The sequence below is a fragment of the Rhineura floridana genome, chromosome 3 (genome assembly GCF_030035675.1).
Source record: "Rhineura floridana isolate rRhiFlo1 chromosome 3, rRhiFlo1.hap2, whole genome shotgun sequence".
NCBI lineage: Eukaryota > Metazoa > Chordata > Lepidosauria > Squamata > Rhineuridae > Rhineura > Rhineura floridana.
The window spans coordinates 202,302,391-202,321,820 of NC_084482.1; the positions used below are offsets into that span (position 1 = coordinate 202,302,391).

The following is a 19,430-nucleotide window of genomic DNA, read 5'->3' on the forward strand; positions in this document are numbered from 1 at the left end:
GTCTCATTAATTCCACGGAAGCCATTTTAATGGACCTGCAGATATCAGTTTCCAGAAAGCTGATGTCAACAATAAAGCTTGCACTATTTTCTTTATAATTTGTAATTACCAGCTGGCCTGCGATCCTCCCAGGAAGGACATCCTCCCTCCTTCCACAAGTTGTACATCTGTCTGAAGTATGGTGGTCTTTCCAGGGGGGATGACGACTTTACCTTGGAATGTCTCCATTGCTGTGAAGAAATCAGCTTTTAGTCATTTGAATCAAGGTCGCACCTGGGCGAGTGTGCGCAAATATGCAGTCACAAAGCTGCCATGCCACGAGGAAAGGTTGGTGCTGTAAGGAGGGGGGTGCTCCCCGTTAAACGTTCAGCTTGTCCGGCATTCTTAACAAAAGAAAGAAGTTGTAGCAGCTCCTCAGTGCGCCAATACCTTCCCTTTGGCACTCCACTGTAAGGCATAGCCCAGAAATAAAAGGACAAGGGCACCTTCCCTTTTTTCCCCTGTAAGGGCAGAAGAATGGCTCCACGTCCAGTTTCCAAGCTGCGGTTTGCATCCTAGAGCGCCTCTGGAGCTCCCAATCATAGAGTGGTGGTTTACCTTCCTAGACATGACATGGGATTACTTCCAGGTCCAGCTCCCACATTATGACAAAATAAGTTGAAACACCAGCTGTGTATATATCTAGAAAGTTTAATATGCAGAAAAGCAAAGATACATTCGATTTAGTGAAATAGCACAAATACAAGCAAACAGAAACGGAGGAATTATTGGCATAGAAGTTCTTTGAATTTTCCTTTTATCAGAGGGAACAATGCAAACCGGGAATACGAGAAAGGATTTTGATGAAATATTTGCAATTAACAATAAAAAAGGGACGCATAGTTTGAAAACAAAATATGTCATAATATTGTACATATTACACAGACGTTAATTACAAAGTTGTTGTCCACTTAAAAATTGTTGTCCATTATAAACTGGGCTATAGCAGCTCTAACTTCATTCCCTCTGCACGCATCCCGATTGTCATTTCTGCGGGATTGCTCCCCGTATGCTGGCAGTTCCAACTCATCAGACAAATCAAATAGTTCATGCACAATATGTCCTTTGGTCTCGCAAATGTTGTGTAGTACCACACAGGAAGTTACCACACTAACAAAATTTTCCTCAGCAACGGGAAGGCGAGCAGTGAGACGGCTCCATCTTGATTTTAAACGTCCAAAACTTCTTTGCACCACATTTCTGCAGCGGTTAAACACTCGATTAAAACCCATCTTGCAGTTGTCCAGCTGTCCGCCATAGGGCTTCATCAGCCACTGGTACATTGGGTAGTCAGCATCAGCAAGGATGAGTGGAGGCACCTGAACCCCCCCGATTGTTATTGACGGGTTCTCGGGAACAAAGACCCCAGCATCCATTGCTTGATAGATTGCAGAATTCCGAAAAACAAAGGAGTCATGATTTTTCCCACTCCAACCAACCTCAATGTTTATGAAACGCCCAGTATGGTCACAAGTTCCTTGCAATAATATCGAATAAAAACCCTTGCGGTTTATGTATACCTTGCCCTGTCCGGTGGGAGCCATTATCGGAATGTGACATCCATCTACAACCCCAACAACCTGGGGGAATCCCATGCTCATAAAACCGTCCATTATCTGAAACAGAAAGAAATCACATTATTACTGTTGTGTTTCATCGTTGTTGCAACAATACGATAGTTTAATATACAGTAGGGATCCCCCACGACTACTAAGCCGGGGAGGGGGGCTTCTCCCTTCCTCCCTACAAAGCCAGGAGGCCACTTTGGCTTAGTTGTTGTGGGGGGTCCCCGGTGGATCCCCCCAACAGGCCTCCTTGTCACATAGCACTAATAGAACTCCCATACCACCAAGATGTGTCTGGCAACTTCACTCTACAGTTTTTGGCAAACACTGAAGATGCACCTCTTGACCCTGGCCTTTGACACCTGAGAGAGACATATATTTTTTTGTGACCCACTCTGTTTTGTTGTGGTTGTGTGATGTTTTCTTTAATGGTGTATTTTAAAATTGTTGTAACCCACCCAGTAGTATACTGGCAAATTCAGAAGTGCAGGGTCCCTTCTTGATAATCACAGCTATACACCTCCACGGCCACACCCCTTCCAAGATGATACAACCTAATATTATAGAATAACCTGACCAAGTTAGAATCCTGCTTTCTGCTTCTCTTCCTTGTTAATGCTTTCTCTCACAACAACAGGCATTCCTGGGAGCCAATCAGCATGAAAGGCGAGTGTGTTTACAACTAAGAAGAGTCTTCTCAGTGGCTGACTCATCGCCTTTCACTACAATTGGATCCAATCAGCAGGAACGGACAAGGAAGCATGCTAGAAGACTCTTCTCTGTGGCTAACACATTTTCCTTTCATTCGTTCATCCTTTCCTTCTTTGACTATAGCCTCTTCACACAGACTCTTTGGCCAGAGAAAACCACATCACATGTCCATCCAGCTGCCTTCCACCTTTCTTGTCACATAGCACTAATAGGAGACTGTTGTCATCTATGGTTTTAAAGATCTGGTTTACCCCTATAAATGCCTTCCATCATTTCAAACGTTAGGCTGCAATCCAAACCTGATTCACCAAAAGAGCTACTGGGCAGAATTATCCCCAGCAAGAAGTAGTCCTGTGTAAAACACTGCGGTGGAGCACTGGGGGGGGGGGGTGTCTGTGCCTGCACAGGAGATCCCTGAACTGCCCCAATTCTGACACTTGACTGGATTGGGTCGCATGGCTATCCCAAGTCAAAGGTGGCATAAAGCACAGCAGGCTTTTGCTTCCCCCCCATCCCATCCCGGGTAAGCGAAGGGGCTGTGGATGGCATGTTGCTTCCATTGCAACTCCCACCTTGCCTGGTTGGGGATTTCTTGGCTCGCGCCCGCTCGCACACTCATCTTCCACTGGCTCCCTCCCTCGCTCGCTCTCCCCCCACTCACTTGCCGTCCCCAAGCTCCCCCACCCACTCCCTTGCTCCCTGCACGCCCGCTCGCTCGCCCTCCTGTCCTGGTCCAAGGCAGATGTTGGGGCGGTGGGGCTGGAAATCCTGTTTCCCCCGCATCAACTTTTCAAGCAGCTTTCTTCTCTTTTTTACTGATTTAAATTTTGGCGCGAAGGGGCACCATTTTGTCCCTTTAACTTTTCAACAGGGGCCAGGGTCAGGTGTTCGGGAACTCAGCGATCAGCTGTTCGGCACCCCCCCCCCCCACCTTCGCTATACAGCCCGCTGCATTTGCAGGCAGCTGATCAGCTTTTCGGGGGGGGAGCCATTTTTCTCGCGGCTACTGCCACTTGCTTCTATCCACCGGGCAGCGCACCAATCCGATCAGATGTGCCGCCCCCCCTAGTCTTTTCTTGCGCCTACTGCCTTGCTTCCGTCAGCCAGCTGCTGCCGGCGATAAGGTGGCCGGCAGTCCACAGCTGGCTTGTCCTCTCCCCCCCACTCACTTGCCCCCCCCCACGGAAACTGCCCCCAAAAATTTACCTCCTGATGCTGTCCAATATTCACAGTTCTGGAAAGAAGAACATGTTCTATTGCCAGGCAGACCTCCACAACAATGTCTCCAACCGTTGACTTTCCTACTCCGAAGTTCACTGCAACCTCCCGATAACACTCCAGTGTCGCGAGCCACCATACAGTTATAGCCAGCCTCTTCTCAACTGGAATTGCATTACGCATATTGGTTCCCTGTCGTTCCAGATGAGGTCGAAGAAGATCTGCTATCTCAGATAAGGTTGCCCTTGTCATACGAAAGTTGGCAAGCCATAGGTCATCATCCCAGTATTTCAGAACTTCAGTCTCCCACCAGGATCTTGAACGATCTCGAACCCAAACACTGCGAGGGATATTTCTTTTGAAGGTACAATGCGCCATGGCAGCAAACATCTGCAAAGGTGTACAACTATATTTTCTGCGGTTCTTCATTTGCTTAGCGCGCAGAAGCATCAATCGATTTCGGGATTGCTGCAATTGCATGAGGTGCTCATACTCTTCCCTTTCTTGTTCCGCCCGCATGAAGTTGAGGGACACATCCCTCAACTGCACAAGGCAGACAGTCAATAGCTGTACATGAAGCTGTACAAGAGACAAAAAGTCTGCAAACTCCATTACAGCAACTTAAACCAGTCTGCCCCAACCGCAAAGCCAACAGCAAATTCAAAATTTCGCGCTTTTCCGTCCAAGCGCCTGCAATTTATTGTGCTTGGGTGCAAGGCGAGGGAGACCGCAACATATTTTGTGGAACAATTGCCTCATAGGGGCGGAGTGGCAAAAACCAGAGAGTGAGGACTTCCATTGAGACACGCCTTCCCCTTGGCTGGTAGGCACCGTCTAGGAAGCAGAGCTCTGTCGCTTTAACCCGTGAGGGCCCCCGACTGCGTTTAGCCAGGCATGGCCGCAATGAGAGAAAGCACGTCCTGAGAGGGAGCCTTACAGGAGGAGAGGTTGGAAAAGGCAGCGCGCTCCATTTCCAGAGAGGAAAAAAGAACGCAGCGGTTTCCTTGAAGCGTATTTGTTCTCGTCTTTTCAGAAGAAGCTTGGACTGCATACTGTTGTTGTTTAGGAGAAAAATCCGTGTGCGACGTGAGTTTCTGGGATAAACTGCGTGGGTTAAACTCGCCTTGCATCTGAACCACCTTACCTCGGTTTGCCGCGGCTCCCACGCTGGACATTTATTTCGTGTCTTACGAAACTCCGAGGGTCCCGCCCATTCCTCCAGAGACAGAGGCATGAATTGACTTCCCACCACCGTCCAGTTCCCCCCCCCCTTTCTGTTAACTGCTTGCTTGTCATGTTTTTTTAATCTACTGGTAGGCCGCTTTAAGCAATTTTGGGAGTCAAATCAGGGTGCAACAATAATGCTTTTTTAAAAATCGACATTTATGTCGTTTTTCTGCATGTCTCTAGTCATCATGTTCGCTTTTCGTGTGTTAGGCCAGTTTTAGGAACAGGATATAGCTGGGACGAGGTAATCTAAAGATAGTTAGCCCCCTTGTTTTAAGAATAAAAGATCGTATAGGGTTCCCCCACCCCCAATGGAAAACATCGAGGCGATCATCCTTGTGATCCTGGCCACCCACAACCTGGTGCGCCTCCACCTGCACCGCGGTGGCGTGGCGGGCCGGGCCCGGCGGACGATGCGGCGGGTCATGGCCAACCACATCTCCCTCCTGCACCAGCTTCTTCCCGACATTTGCCCCGACAGCGAGACCCGGCTGATGGTGGAAGAGCTCAACGCCGGGCCCCACCGCTTCTGGTCCCGCCAGATCAGCCAGGACTGGTGGGAGCGGGTCGTGCTGGAGACGTGGGAGCCGAGCCAGTGGCTCCAGAGCTTCCGCATGACCAAGGACACCTTCCTGGAGCTCTGCGAGGAGCTGCGGCCGGAGCTGCAGCGCCAGACCACCACCATGCGGGCCCCGCTGAGCGTGGAGAAGCGGGTGGGCATCGCCCTCTGGAAACTGGCCACCACGGAGTGCTACCGGTCGGTGGCCAGCCACTTCGGCGTCGGGCGCTCCACCGTGGGAGAGGTCTTCATCGAGGTCTGCTTGGCCATCGAGAAGCTGCTCTTCAGGAAATTGGTGGCGCTCGAAGACCCCCAAGAGGTAAGGCTGGTGGGCAGGGGATGGAGCTTTTTGGCCTCTGGGGAGGGCCGCAGCGCAGTGGCAGAGCATCAGGGCCCAGGTTCAGTCCCCAATGGCATCTCCAGGTAGGGCTGGGAGTGCACCCACTCTGGAATCCTGGGGACCCGCTGCCAATCAGTGTAAACACTACTGAGCTGGGTGGCCCATGGTCTGTCTCAGTGTGAGGCAGCTTCAGTGTTCCTATTTACAGTCTGTGCAGTAAAAGCAAAGTTCTCCTCCCAAGGCCATCTCTGTGGTGCATTTGAAGTGCTATTATACCACTTTTTAAAAAAATGTTGTAACACTTTAAAAAATCAGTAAGGAATGAGGAGCTGCACTGGTTCTGGGGGGGCACATAGTGGTCTTGAACATAGAAACATAGAATTCCGGTTCGGAAGCTACAGCTGGTGCAAAATGCGGCGGCCAGACTGCTAACAAGAACAAAGCGGTCTGATCATATAACACCTGTTTTGGCCCGCTTGCACTGGCTTCCAATACGCTTCCGGGCCAAATTCAAAGTGTTTGTATTAACCTATAAAGCCTTATACGGCGCGGGACCTCAATATCTGTCGGAACGCCTCTCCCGCTATGAACCGGCTCATACACTACGGTCTGCTACGAAGGCCCTCCTCCGGGTCCCGACTCATAGGGAGGCCCGGAGGGCAGTGACAAGATCAAGGGCCTTCTCAGTGGTGGCCCCCGAACTATGGAATGGTCTCCCCGAGGAGGTTCGCCTGGCGCCGACACTATCATCCTTTCGGCGCCAGGTTAAAACCTTTCTCTACTCCGAGGCATTTTAATTTTTTGTTAATGATTGTAATGTTTGTAATTTGATTTTAGCCTTTGCTGTTTTTAGACTGTGAAATTTGATTTTAGACTGATGTTTTGTATTATATTGTATTTTATTGTATCTATGTTCACCGCCCAGAGAGCTATTGCTAGTCGGGCGGTATATAAGTTTTAAAAATAAATAAATAAAATAAATAAATAATAGAGTTGGAAGGGGTCTATAAGGTCATCCAGTCCAACCCCTTGCTCAATGCAGGAATCCAAATCAAAGCATTCCCGACAGATGGCTGTCCAGCTGCCTCTTTAATGCCTCCAGTTTCGGAGAGCCCACTACCTCTCTAGGTAATTGGTTCCATTGTCGTATGGCTCTAACAGGAAGTTTTTCTTGATGTTCAGTCAAAATCTGGCTTCCTGCAACTTGAGCCCATTATTCCGTGTCCTGCACTCTGGGACGATCGAGAAGAGTTCCCGGCCCTCCTTTGTGTGACAACCTTTCATGTACTTGAAGAGTACAGTCTTTTCTTCTCCAGGCTACTCCTCTAGGCAATACAGTCTCAGCAGTAAAAACAAATGCCTTCTGCCTAGGCCACATTTGCACCATAAATTTAAAGCACTCTTATACCACTTTAAACTCTTTTAAAAGTGTTATTGTAACACTTTTAAAAAAGGAATGAGGAGCTGCACCTGTATGAATATTTACAAGAGTGAAATAGAATAAAAATTGTAAGGGAAAATTCAGTAGTGAGGGAATTAACAGGGTTTGAAAATGTGACCCTTCATAAACTACACTTCCCAGGATTCTTTGGAGGAAGCCGCAACTGCTTCGAGTGGTATGATACCGCTTTAAATGTATAGTGAAGATGGGCCTCAGCTTCTGCCAGTCTGGTTGGATACTGTACAAGGGTGGGGGATGGGTGAGGTGCCATCTTGCCCTTTGCCTCATGTGGCAAAATGTCTTGGGCTAGCCTTGCTTGCAAAAGTACAAAAATCTGTTTGGGGGGAACACAAGTAGGGAATCCTCAAAACAACCCTGTGAGGACTGAGCATGCCCCGGCACATCCGCATAATACATTTAAAGCACTCTTCTACCGTTTTAACAGCCATGGAGAATTCTGGGAGCTGAAATTGGGAGCTGACGTCGCAGAGCTACAATTCCCAGCACCTGCAACAAACTACGGTTCCCAGGTTTCTCCATGGCTGTTAAAGTGGTATAAACATATGGTGTGGATATGACCTCTGTGTGTGTGGGAGAAGGGAATCTATTTCCTGATGCCTCGTGGTATTGGTATGCTTATTTCTTTCACTCATATCTGCAGCATGTCCAGAGAAGGGCAACAAATGCAGTCAGACACCAGGAGACCCAAGTTCTATGACGAAAGGTTTTGTTTATTTATTTATTAAATTTATATCCCGCCCTTCCTCCCAGAAGGAGCCCAGGGGGGCAAAAAACATTAAAAGCACTTAAAAGCAAAAGGCTAAAATATATTAGAACAAAACATCTTTAAAAACATATTAAAACAAAGGTTGAAGGCACTGGATGTATTTAGCCTGGGGCGGAGACAATTAGGACATCGTGTGACTGCCAACTCTTGGAAGGACTGTCACATAGATGATGGAGCAAATTTGTTTTCTGTTGCTCCAGAGCAGCCTTTCCCAACCAGTGTGCCTCCAGATGTTGCTGGACTACAACTCCCATCAGCCTCAGCCAGCATTGCCAATGGTCAGGAAAGATGGGAATTATAGTCCAGCAACATCTGGAGGCACACTGGTTGGGAAAGGCTGCTCCAAAGGGTAGGATTCAAAGTAGCGGCTTCAAATTACAAGAAATGGGGTTTCGGCTAAACATGGGGAAGAATTTCCTGGTGGCGTAAGTTGTTTGACAGCAGAACAGACAAACTTGAAAGGAGATGGACTTGTTTTTAAGTAGTGGATGGATGACCACCTATCAGGGTTGCCGTAGCAGCAGATTTCCTCCATCAGCAGAGGGTTTGACTAGATGATCTTTGACATACCTTCTAACTCTATGATTCTCTCCAGCTCACTAGAGTCTAGTCCTAAACAAGACCCCTGAATGTGTATGAGTTTGGAGTTTGCAAAGATGTGGCAATAGGAACACACTAACGACATCATAACCCTCAGAATGCAAAGCAATGTAATTAAAATAACATTGTTTTGATAGCATGACCTGTTGGAGCTCTTTACAAAAGACATAGATGGGTTTCTTAAAACAAGTATTTGATAAATTCATAACTTGGATACCTGCCACTTTTTTTCTAACAGCCATCAACTGGTGGTGTTTGCTGTGTTGTGGGGAAAGTGCCTGGGGGAGAAGAGAAATGAAGCGGAAGGGGAAAGGGTTTTCATCTCAGACTACAGGTCAAGACTTGCATGACTGAATGCTCCTCCCTCAAAGTGAAATATAGATACAGTAGCTTGTCAGGGAAACTAGAAACCCTTCTCTCTGACATTTTTGCTTTTTGTGTTCAAGAAATCCCCAACACACACATGCAGTCCAGACACAAATGTATCACCTCATTGAGAGCTAGGCCTTAAGTCACACAAGCAGGCCCAGCTGTTATTTTGCTGTCTTTGAACTGAAGAAGAGCATCTCTGGATGTTCTTAATACTCCGCTGTGACTGCTTAGTGCAGGGAAAGACAGTTAGTGGGAAAACAAATTGCCTTATGAGCTGCTAATGTGACATTATCCGTCTTCCCAGTAAGGAACTCCTGATAACATTTCTGAGGAAACCCAGAGTTCTTAAGAACAGGTAGGAAATGATTATTCATCTAGGCAAGCCTTCCCCAACCCGATGCAACTACAAAATACAAGCCCCATCAATCCCAGCCAGCGCAGCTATGCTGGCCAGGACTGATGGGACTGTTTTTCAAAACCCCTGGAGGGTGCCAAGTTGAGGAAGGCTGGTCTAGGTGATGACAAATAATTGACTCTCTGATTTTGTAATCTTGCTGTTTTGAAGGTTATGGCAGGGTTTGCGGAAATGGGGTTTCCCAGCTGCGTGGGGGTCATGGACAGGACCCACATCCCCATCATCTGCACGGTCCGAAAGGGAACCAGCGTCAGCCAGAAGGGATTCTTCCCCATGTCGATGCAAGGCACGGTGGACCACAAGGGCCGTTTCATTGATATTGAACTCAGCTGGTGCGGTAAAGATAAGGATGCCTCCTTCTTCCGAAACTTGGCCCTTTGTGAGGCGATGGACCAAGGGTCTTTCGTGCCTGGGACTCCTATGATGACCATTGGTGATGTAGAGATTCCCCCACTGATCTTGGGTGACGCATCCTATCCCTTGAAGAAGTGGCTCATGAAGCCCTTCTCCGGTGACCTCACTCCTCGCAAAGAGCATTTCAACTCCCGCCTGAGTGACTGCAAGAAGGTGGCCAAACGTGCCTTTGGGCGGTTGAAGGGGCGGTGGAGGTGCCTGGCCACTCGCTTGGAGGTTGCAGAAGAGAACATTATCCCTGTGGTGGTGGGGTCCGTTGTGCTCCACAATATCTGTGAGAATCGCGGGCATGCTTTGGTTGACGGGCCTTGGTCCCAGGATGGGGTGTGGGACCAGGCCCCTGAGGGACACTTGAAGTTCCCAACATCCCCAGCAGATGCACGGGACGGGAGCCTGGTGAGGGAAGCTCTGGCAAGCTACTTCATGAGCAGTTCCTAATTCCTCATCGAAGCCTTGAATAAAACCATACACAATACTTTGAAATGCACACTTCAGATGATTTCAAATGATTGTTTGCTCTGGGGAAGCTGGGGGGGTCTACCACATAAAGATCCAGTGAAGTGTCATACGAAGCCATGATGTGAGGTGACTTTTGCCACAACCCTGTTTCTGAACAGGCAGTGAGGCACAGTGAAATAGCCTCATGCCACGCTTCCTGTAGTCACCACAGCAAATAGTTTTCTGAATCCACTTTGTGTATGTCAGCAGAGCTATGAATGTTATGGCTAACCACTACCCTGCCCCCTTTTTATTTTATTGTTGTTATTTCCATTGTTGTAACCTGCTGGGGAACTTTGGGGAATAGCAGTATAGAGTATTTTTAAATAAATCATAAGAAAAGAAATTAAAAACCCAGGATTCTCAGTTCTATACTTGTCGCCAATGTGTAAAGCAGCACAAGGGAGGCAGATATTTGTAAGAGAGAAGTAGCAGTTACGAGGGAGGAGAGCTTCACTCCTCTTCCACCTCACAGTTTTTCTAAGGGACATGTCCCTCTTCCCCTCCCACTTTGCCAGCAAACCTGCTTTGGAACCCCCACCTGGGAAAAAGGAACCTGGATAAGGTGCTATAGACTAGCGGCCTTTCCCAACCTTTGGGTCTCCAGATGTTGTTGGACTACAATTCCCATCAGCCCCAGCCAGCATAGCCAACCCGTAAGCAATTCAAATGCTCATATTTATCAGACTTCATTTCTGCCCTGTATCCAAACTCAGGAACTGCATCTTATTTATTTATTTATTAAAATGTATATGTTGCTTGATTGTAAAAAACCTTTAAGCCACTGTTCTTCAACGTTGGGTCCCCAGCTGTCGTTGGACTATAACTCCCGTCATCCCTGGCCGGTGGCCACTCTGCCTGGGGATACTGGGAGTTGTAGTCCGACATCATCTGGGGACCCAACGTTGAAGAACACTGCTCTAAGCATTTACAAAAGTCATTTACATTATCGATAAAACTATTAACAAGTAATTAAAAACATTTTTGAAACAAAAACCGCAGGAGGCTAAAAAAATTAAAACATGGGCATCTATGCATGGTCAGGAATGATGGGGATTGTAGTCCAGCAACAACTGGGGATCCGAAGGCTGCTGTACAGAAAAAGAGGCAGGTGGGAAGTGTTAAAAGCGCATGTGTACGCACACGCAGAGATCGCCCCCGATAACTGCCTCTGCCCACTTTGCCCCTAGACAGCAGACATGGGGCTGGGAACCCTGTGTTTGCTGCTGATGCTGCAGTTTACTTGCGGGACCGCCTTTGCCTGTATGTGCCCACTTGAGCGCTTTGATGTGCAGAACAGGCACTGTTGCAGGTGCCACATAATATTTGTTCCGCACTTGTAAGAAATCGTTCTTTTAGTGCGGCAGCACCCACTCTTTGGAACTCCCTGCCTGTGTCAGGCAAGCACCAAGTATTCTTCTTGGTGCCTGCTTAAAACTTTTTTGTTCAGGCAAGCTTATCCAGATGCATAGATGCTCATGTGTTTTAATTTGTTTAGCCTGTTGCTGTTTTTAATTTGTCTCAAAAATGTTTTTAATTACTTGTTTTTAACTGTATTATTGATGATAATGTCTTTTGTTAATCACTTATAGCAGCGTCCTTCAACCTTGGGTGCCCAGATGTTGCTGGCCAATGGCCAGGGATGATGGGAGTTGGAGTCCAACATCTGGGCACCCAAGGCTGAACAACAATGACTTAGAGGGCTTTTTTACAATCAAGCGGTATATAAATTTTAAGAAATAAAACTAAAGGCTTAGTGAGGGAAATGTATAGGATGTTAACAGGATTGACTGTGCAGTAAAATCCTTAGCAAGGCAGATGGGAACATGATCCTGGGAGAAGAGGTTCTGAGAAGATGTAGAGCTGGATGCTGCAGGCAGTTCCATCTGGAGTTAAATGTCCTTTACAAACTTTTGTTCACCCTGGAAAGTTTGAGCCATTGTGGTGTAGTGGTTAGAATGGACTAGGCCTTGGGAGACCAGGGTTCAAATCCGCACTCAACCATGAAACTCATAGGCTTCTCAATTGTCCCAGAGGGCAGAACACACAAAAATGGGCTCAAGTTGCAGGAAGCCAGATTTCGACTGGAAAAACTTCCTAACTGTTAGAGCGGTACGACAATGGAGCCAATTCCCTAGTGAGGTGGTGGGCTCTCCAACATTGGAGGCCTTCAGGAGGCAGTTGGACAGCCACCTGTCGGGGATGCTTTAAGTTGGATTCCAGCATTGAGCGGGGGGTTGGACTGGATGGCCTTATAGGCCCCTGCCAGCTATGATTCTAGGGTGACCTTAGGGCAGTCAATGCCTCTCAAGCTAATCTACCTGACAGGGTTGTTGTAAGGATAACATGGAGGCGGAGGCAGGACAATGGATGCCACCTTGAGGAAAGGCGGGACACAATTGTAAAAATGAGAAGATGACAAATGCTGGAGATAGGGGAGCACAGGAGTGGACATGCTGCATGTTTTTCAGGGGGTGTACATTTATTAAGAAGTTCTGGGAATTAGCGTTGGAGAATATCAAGGAAATGACAGGTTCTAACTTAACATAGCTCAACATTGTCTACACTGACTGGCAGCAGCTCTCCAAGGTTTCAGACATCTACAAGGAGATGCTGGGAATTGAACCTGGGACCTTCGGCATGCAAAGCAGATCCCTTACCATTGACCTGTGGCCCTTTCTACACAGGACCCATTAGGTGTTTAATTTTATTTTTTTAATGAAGTAAACGGGGAGGATAGAGAAATACTTGTTTTCTTTGCTGGCAGCTGCTAACATGGCATGTTGCCCAAAGTGGCAACATACAGAATCCCCATCATTAAGGGAAATGTTAAACAAGATACGAATTACGGCACAGAAGATGAGGCTGACCAACTATCAAAAATAGACGTCAGTAAAACCATTATTGAAAAATGGTCATTGTTTGTTTAGGTCGGGGTAGCCAGTGAGGTGCCCTCCACATGTTGCTTGACTACAACTCCCATCATCCATCTCCATTCGAGGGCACTCTGGTGGCTACCCTTGGTTTTACCCTTGGAGTAACATATTACAAGATAATGTGCAACCCTACAGTTTGCTGGGAGTTTTATTACTATTATTCGTACGTAAAATCCCAAATGGTCCGAGGGCGGGTTAAAGAAATATCACCATTAAAATTAAGTAAAATGAATAATTCAAATTATAAAATAAAAAAGGCAAAATCAAGTAGTCTGAGAATAACAAAACCGTAGCACAGAAGAGCCCTGCAGGAGGAGAGAAGACACCCACTCAACCAAACAGCTTGGGCAAAGAGGTGCATCTTGATAAATCATCAAAAAGCATACAGCAATGGCGCAGTAGATCCCCGGGAACACATAATCAGAAACATTTATTATTGCTTATCTTTATTTTCCTTCTCTCTCATATAAAGCACATGGAATTTATTGCATTTTTCTTTATTTTCTTTATTTCTCTCAAGTTACGGATTCACACAAATAATTGGAAGCATATATTATACCCAGACTACATCTGCATTATACATTTAAAGCACTCTGCTACCACTTTCATAGTGATGGCTTCCCCACAAAGAATCCTGGGAACTGTTGTTTGCTAAAGGTGCTGAGTGTTGTTAGGAGCAGGGCTGACACCAGAGGGTGGCCAGATCGGGCCCTGGCTAAGGGCCCTTGAAGAGCCTTTCTATAGGCTGGGTGCGTAGCGCTCCCTTCTGCAATCTGCGGCAGGGTCAGCTCCTGACCCTGTTGCAGATTGCAGAGGGCGCTCCCAGGCATCCCCCCTACTACCGTGCAGGCCAGCTACACCTGTCTGCATGTCCCACCTACCTTTCCTTTGAAGTAAATGCTGTTTGCTCTGCAGGCGCACGCCTGCCATCAACCAAGATGGCAGCCGAGGCTTCTCTAAGGGGCTGATGCCTCTGCCACCATCTTGGTTGATAGCAGGCCTGCGTGCACATAGCTAAAGGTAGGGACAGAACCCTCCAAGAGTACCCTCCAACTCCTACCCCCTTGAGTCACTCCAGAAGGACACCATGGTCAATGGTGTCAAAAGCCACTGAGGGTTCAAGGAGAACCAACATGGATAGAGATTCTACACTCCTCAAGCATGCCTACATCACAGATCTCACAAGTCCCTGAGAAGGGAGATGACAGAAAAGGAAAGCTATGGGTAGTTGTTATGCAGAGAAATGGTTGTGGGGTGGGCTTCCCATAGGCATCTGGTTGGTCACTGTGAGAACAGGATGGCTAGATGGGCTACTGGCCTGACCCAACAAGGCACTTCTTATGTTTTTCTGTAAGATCACTTATCATCTGGAGAAATTTTCCTAATGGCATGGCACCCTCCTGCACTCTGCAGAATATCAAGCAGCATTTTCCACCATTGGTCCTGTACTGTTGAATGCCTTTCCGTTGCCATACGTGAAGCATCATTCATCAGTTCCTTCAGATGTCTTGTAAAGACATAACTTGTTGCCTAGGCTTTCCCTCCCCCATACGATTGCACCTTGTCACCGGATTCCTGTTTATATCTGTTTTTATAATACTGTTTTTGTTAAATGTTATTTATTTATTTATTTATTTAAAATATTTCTAGCCCGCTCTATTTTAACCAGAAACTCAGAGCGGCGAACAACGGAGGATAAAATAGAACACAATAAAATTTACAACCTCTACATGCAATCAATATAGTTAAAAACATACAAAAAACTAATGCTTACAACATAATTTGTTAAAATTCCTATTCCACGTTCAATTTAAACGCAGTCCAAAAAAGGATCGTCTTAACCTGGGGGCGGAATGCCAAAAGTGAAGGAGACAACCGTACCTCCGCTGGCAAAGCATTCCAGAGTCTAGGAGCGACAACAGAAAACGCCCTATCTCTGGTTCCTGATAAATGAGCTTGTGAGACTGAAGGGATCATGAGAAGTATATCCTCAGAGGACCTCAAAAGACGGGAGGGTTCATAACGAAGCAACCGATCGGACAAATAGACAGGGCCCAGGCCGTATTTATAAATCTGTATTTATGACATTATGTTATTTTTTAGGTTGTATGAAAATATTAAACAGTTCAGAAATACTTTTATATACATCATCATCATATCACATTATTATTATTATTATTATTATTATTATTATTATTGATAATAATAATAATAATAATAATAATAATAATAATAATAATAATAATAATAATAATATCATCCTGCTCTTCCTCCCAGAAGGAGCCCAAGGGTGGCAAATAAACACTAAAACATCTTAAACTAAATATCTTTAAAAATATCTTAAAAGCAAAGCATTGTGAAAACATCTTTCAAATACATCTTAAAAATAATTCCAGAACAGATGCAGACTGGGATGAGGTCTCTACCTAAAAGGCTTGTGGAAAGAGGAAGGTCTTGTCACCTTGAATAAGCCCTGCACGTTCTTTCTTCACTGCTCTCATGGGTGGTCTTGAGAAAACCTCGAAAACGTCATCAGATATCCCTGGAAGGCAAAGCCATGCATGGTGAAGGCTGAGCCATTGCCCACTGTTTTCCAGTCGGGAATGCTCACCTTTGTAGCCCCTCATCCCTTTTGTAATATGAGCAGTCAGTAGCAGGGCTGCCTCAGAAGAGCTTGCTGAACTACTGTAATGTGTTCTGTGTGGGGCTACCCTGAAGTCTTGTTCAAAAGCTGCAGCCAGTGCAGAACATGGCAGCTCGGCTTCTAAGTGGAACATCCTACCTGGCAGGGTAGTATTCAACTAAGTCCTACCAAGAGTAGACCCATTAAAATTAATGAACATAAGTTAGTCAAGTCTATTCATTTCAATCAGTTCACTCTGAGTAGGACTAGCGCGGAATGCCACCTTATGGGTTGTATTCACCTAACTTACCCAGACTAAACTGACTGAAATTAATTGATCTAAGTTGTCATGAGTCATCATTAGTTAAATACACCCATATATTATTTGTGCGTATGGAGTCCTGACCAACTCAGAACCAGGTTAAGAGTATAACAAGAGCCTGCTGGATCAGGCCAATGGCCCAACAAGCCCAGCATCCTGTTCTCTCAGTAGCCAGCCAGATGCCTATGGGAAGCCTAGGGAAGGACTGTAGCTCAGTGGCAGAGCATCTGCTTTGCATGCAGCAGATTCCCTGCCTGAAACCCTGGAGAGCCTCTGCCAGTCAGTGAGAGCCAGAGCGTAGTCGCAGGGGGCTGTAGACCCTTTACTTTTTTGAGTCCAAGCTAGGTCCCTGGGTATGAGGCAATCAGCATGAAAGGGAAGTGTGTTAGCCACGGAGAAGAGTCCTTGTCCTTTCATACTGATTGGAACCAATCAGCTTGGAAGGAGGTGAGTTAACCACCGAGAAGACTCTTTTCAGTAGCTAACACACAGAACATAAGAACATAAGAAGAGCCTGCTGGATCAGGCCAGTGGCCCATCTAGTCCAGCATCCTGTTCTCACAGTGGCCAACCAGGTGCCTGGGGGAAGCCCGCAAGCAGGACCCGAGTGCAAGAACACTCTCCCCTCCTGAGGCTTCCGGCAACTGGTTTTCAGAAGCATGCTGCCTCTGACTAGGGTGGCACAGCACAGCCATCATGGCTAGTAGCCATTGATAGCCCTGTCCTCCATGAATTTGTCTAATCTTCTTTTAAAGCCGTCCAAGCTGGTGGCCATTACTGCATCTTGTGGGAGCAAATTCCATAGTTTAACTATGCGCTGAGTAAAGAAGTACTTCCTTTTGTCTGTCCTGAATCTTCCAACATTCAGCTTCTTTGAATGTCCACGAGTTCTAGTATTATGAGAGAGGGAGAATAACGTTTCTCTATCCACTTTCTCAATGCCATGCATAATTTTATACACTTCTATCATGTCTCCTCTGACCCGCCTTTTCTCTAAACTAAAAAGCCCCATATGCTGCAACCTTTCCTCGTAAGAGAGTCGCTCCATCCCCTTGATCATTCTGGTTGCCCTCTTCTGAACCTTTTCCAACTCTATAATATCCTTTTTGAGATGAGGCGACCAGAACTGTACACAGTATTCCAAATGCAGTCGCACCATAGATTTATACAATGGCATTATGATATCGGCTGTTTTATTTTCAATACCTTTCCTAATTATCGCTAGCATGGAATTTGCCTTTTTCACAGCTGCCGCACACTGGGTCGACATTTTCATCGTGCTGTCCACTACAACCCTGAGGTCTCTCTCCTGGTTGGTCACCGGCAGTTCAGACCCCATGAGCGTATATGTGAAATTCAGATGTTTTGCTCCAATATGCATAATTTTACACTTGTTTATATTGAATTGCATTTGCCATTTTTCTGCCCATTCACTCACTTTGGAGAGGTCTTTTTGGAGCTCTTCGCAATCCCTTTTTGTTTTAACAACCCTGAACAATTTAGTGTCATCAGCAAACTTGGCCACTTCACTGCTCATTCCTAATTCTAGGTCATTAATGAACAAGTTGAAAAGTACAGGTCCCAATACCGATCCTTGAGGAACTCCACTTTCTACAGCCCTCCATTGGGAGAACTGTCCGTTTATTCCTACTCTCTGCTTTCTGCTTCTTAACCAATTTCTTATCCACAAGAGGACCTCTCCTCTTATTCCATGACTGCTAAGCTTCCTCAGAAGCCTTTGGTGAGGTACCTTGTCAAACGCTTTTTGAAAGTCTTAAGTACACTATGTCCACTGGATCACCTCTATCTATATGCTTGTTGACACTCTCAAAGAATTCTAATAGGTTACTGAGACAGGACTTTCCCTTGCAGAAGTCATGCTGGCTCTGCTTCAGCAAGGCTTGTTCTTCTATGTGCTTAGTTAATCTAGCTTTAATCATACTTTCTACCAGTTTTCCAGGGACAGAAGTTAAGCTAACTGGCCTGTAATTTCCGGGATCCCCTCTGGATCCCTTTTTGAAGATTGGCGTTACATTGGCCACTTTCCAGTCCTCAGGCACAGAGGAGGACCCAAGGGACAAGTTACATATTTTAGTTAGCAGATCAGCAATTTCACCTTTGAGTTCTTTCAGAACTCTCGGGTGGATGCCATCCGGGCCCAGTGATTTGTCAGTTTTTATATTGTCCATTAAGCTTAGAACTTCCTCTCTCGTTACCACTATTTGTCTCAGTTCCTCAGAATCCCTTCCTGCAAATGTTAGTTCAGGTTCAGGGATCTGCCCTATATCTTCCACTGTGAAGACAGATGCAAAGAATTCATTTAGCTTCTCTGCAATCTCCTTATCGTTCTTTAGTACACCTTTGACTCCCTTATCATCCAAGGGTCCAATTGTCTCCCTAGATGGTCTCCTGCTTTGAATGTATTTATAGAATTTTTTGTTGTTGGTTTTTATGTTCTTAGCAATGTGCTCCTCAAATTCTTTTTTAGCATCCCTTATTGTCTTCTTGCATTTCTTTTGCCAGAGTTTGTGTTCTTTTTTATTTTCTTCATTCGGACAAGACTTCCATTTTTTGAAGGAAGACTTTTTGCCTCTAAGAGCTTCCTTGACTTTGCTCGTTAACCATGCTGGCATCTTCTTCGCCCTGGCGGTACCTTTTCTGATCTGCGGTATGCACTCCAGTTGAGCTTCTAATATAGTGTTTTTAAACAACTTCCAAGCATTTTCGAGTGATGTGTCCCTCTGGACTTTGTTTTTCAGCTTTCTTTTTACCAATCCCCTCATTTTTGTGAAGTTTCCTCTTTTGAAGTCAAATGTGACCGTGTTGGATTTTCTTGGCAATTGGCCAGTTACATGTATGTTTAATTTAATAGCACTGTGGTCACTGCTCCCAATCGGTTCAACAACACTTACATCTCGCACCAGGTCCCGGTCCCCACTGAGGATTAAGTCCAGGGTTGCCGTCCCTCTGGTCGGTTCCATGACCAACTGGTCTAGGGAATAGTTATTTAGAATATCTAGAAACTTTGCTTCTTTGTCATGACTGGAACACATATGCAGCCAGTCTATGTCCAGGTAGTTGAAGTCACCCATTACTACCACATTTCCTAGTTTGGATGCTTCCTCAATTTCATATCTCATCTCAAGGTCTCCCTGAGCATTTTGATCAAGGGGACGATAGATCGTTCCCAGTATTAAGTCCCTCCTGGGGCATGGTATCACCACCCACAACGATTCTGTGGAGGAGTCTGCCTCTTTTGGGGTTTCGAGCTTGCTGGATTCAATGCCTTCTTTCACGTGTAGAGCGACTCCGCCACCAATACGTCCTTCCCTGTCCTTCTGATATAGTTTATATCCAGGGATA

At 46.1% G+C, this 19,430-nt stretch overlaps 2 protein-coding genes across 2 annotated transcripts; one reads left to right on the forward strand and one right to left on the reverse strand.

Annotated features, from left to right (window-relative positions):
- Positions 1-693: 693 nt before the first annotated feature.
- LOC133381148 (uncharacterized) lies at positions 694-4,696 on the reverse strand. Its single transcript, XM_061619770.1, has 2 exons — positions 3,522-4,696; positions 694-1,655 (listed from the first exon to the last, which is right to left on the reverse strand). Exons 1-2 carry the CDS (start codon positions 4,143-4,145, stop codon positions 951-953), a joined length of 1,329 nt encoding a protein of 442 aa, XP_061475754.1. The 5' UTR covers positions 4,146-4,696; the 3' UTR covers positions 694-950.
- On the forward strand, positions 4,326-10,541 carry LOC133381149 (uncharacterized). The gene is made up of 2 exons (XM_061619771.1): positions 4,326-5,638; positions 9,425-10,541. The coding sequence occupies exons 1-2, from the start codon at positions 5,072-5,074 to the stop codon at positions 10,124-10,126; spliced, it is 1,269 nt and encodes a 422-aa protein (XP_061475755.1). The 5' UTR covers positions 4,326-5,071; the 3' UTR covers positions 10,127-10,541.
- Positions 10,542-19,430: the final 8,889 nt, after the last annotated feature.

What these genes read in the sequence shown, in the direction of transcription:
- LOC133381148 (XM_061619770.1), bottom strand. Translation starts at nt 4,145, where the DNA reads ATGGAGTTTGCAGACTTTTTGTCTCTTGTACAGCTTCATGTACAGCTA. An exon ending in ATATTGGACAGCATCAGGAG is followed by an intron (nt 1,656 to 3,521) that starts GTAAATTTTTGG and finishes TTTCTGTTTCAG; the next exon opens with ATAATGGACGGTTTTATGAG.
- LOC133381149 (XM_061619771.1), top strand. Translation starts at nt 5,072, where the DNA reads ATGGAAAACATCGAGGCGATCATCCTTGTGATCCTGGCCACCCACAAC. An exon ending in CGCTCGAAGACCCCCAAGAG is followed by an intron (nt 5,639 to 9,424) that starts GTAAGGCTGGTG and finishes GCTGTTTTGAAG; the next exon opens with GTTATGGCAGGGTTTGCGGA.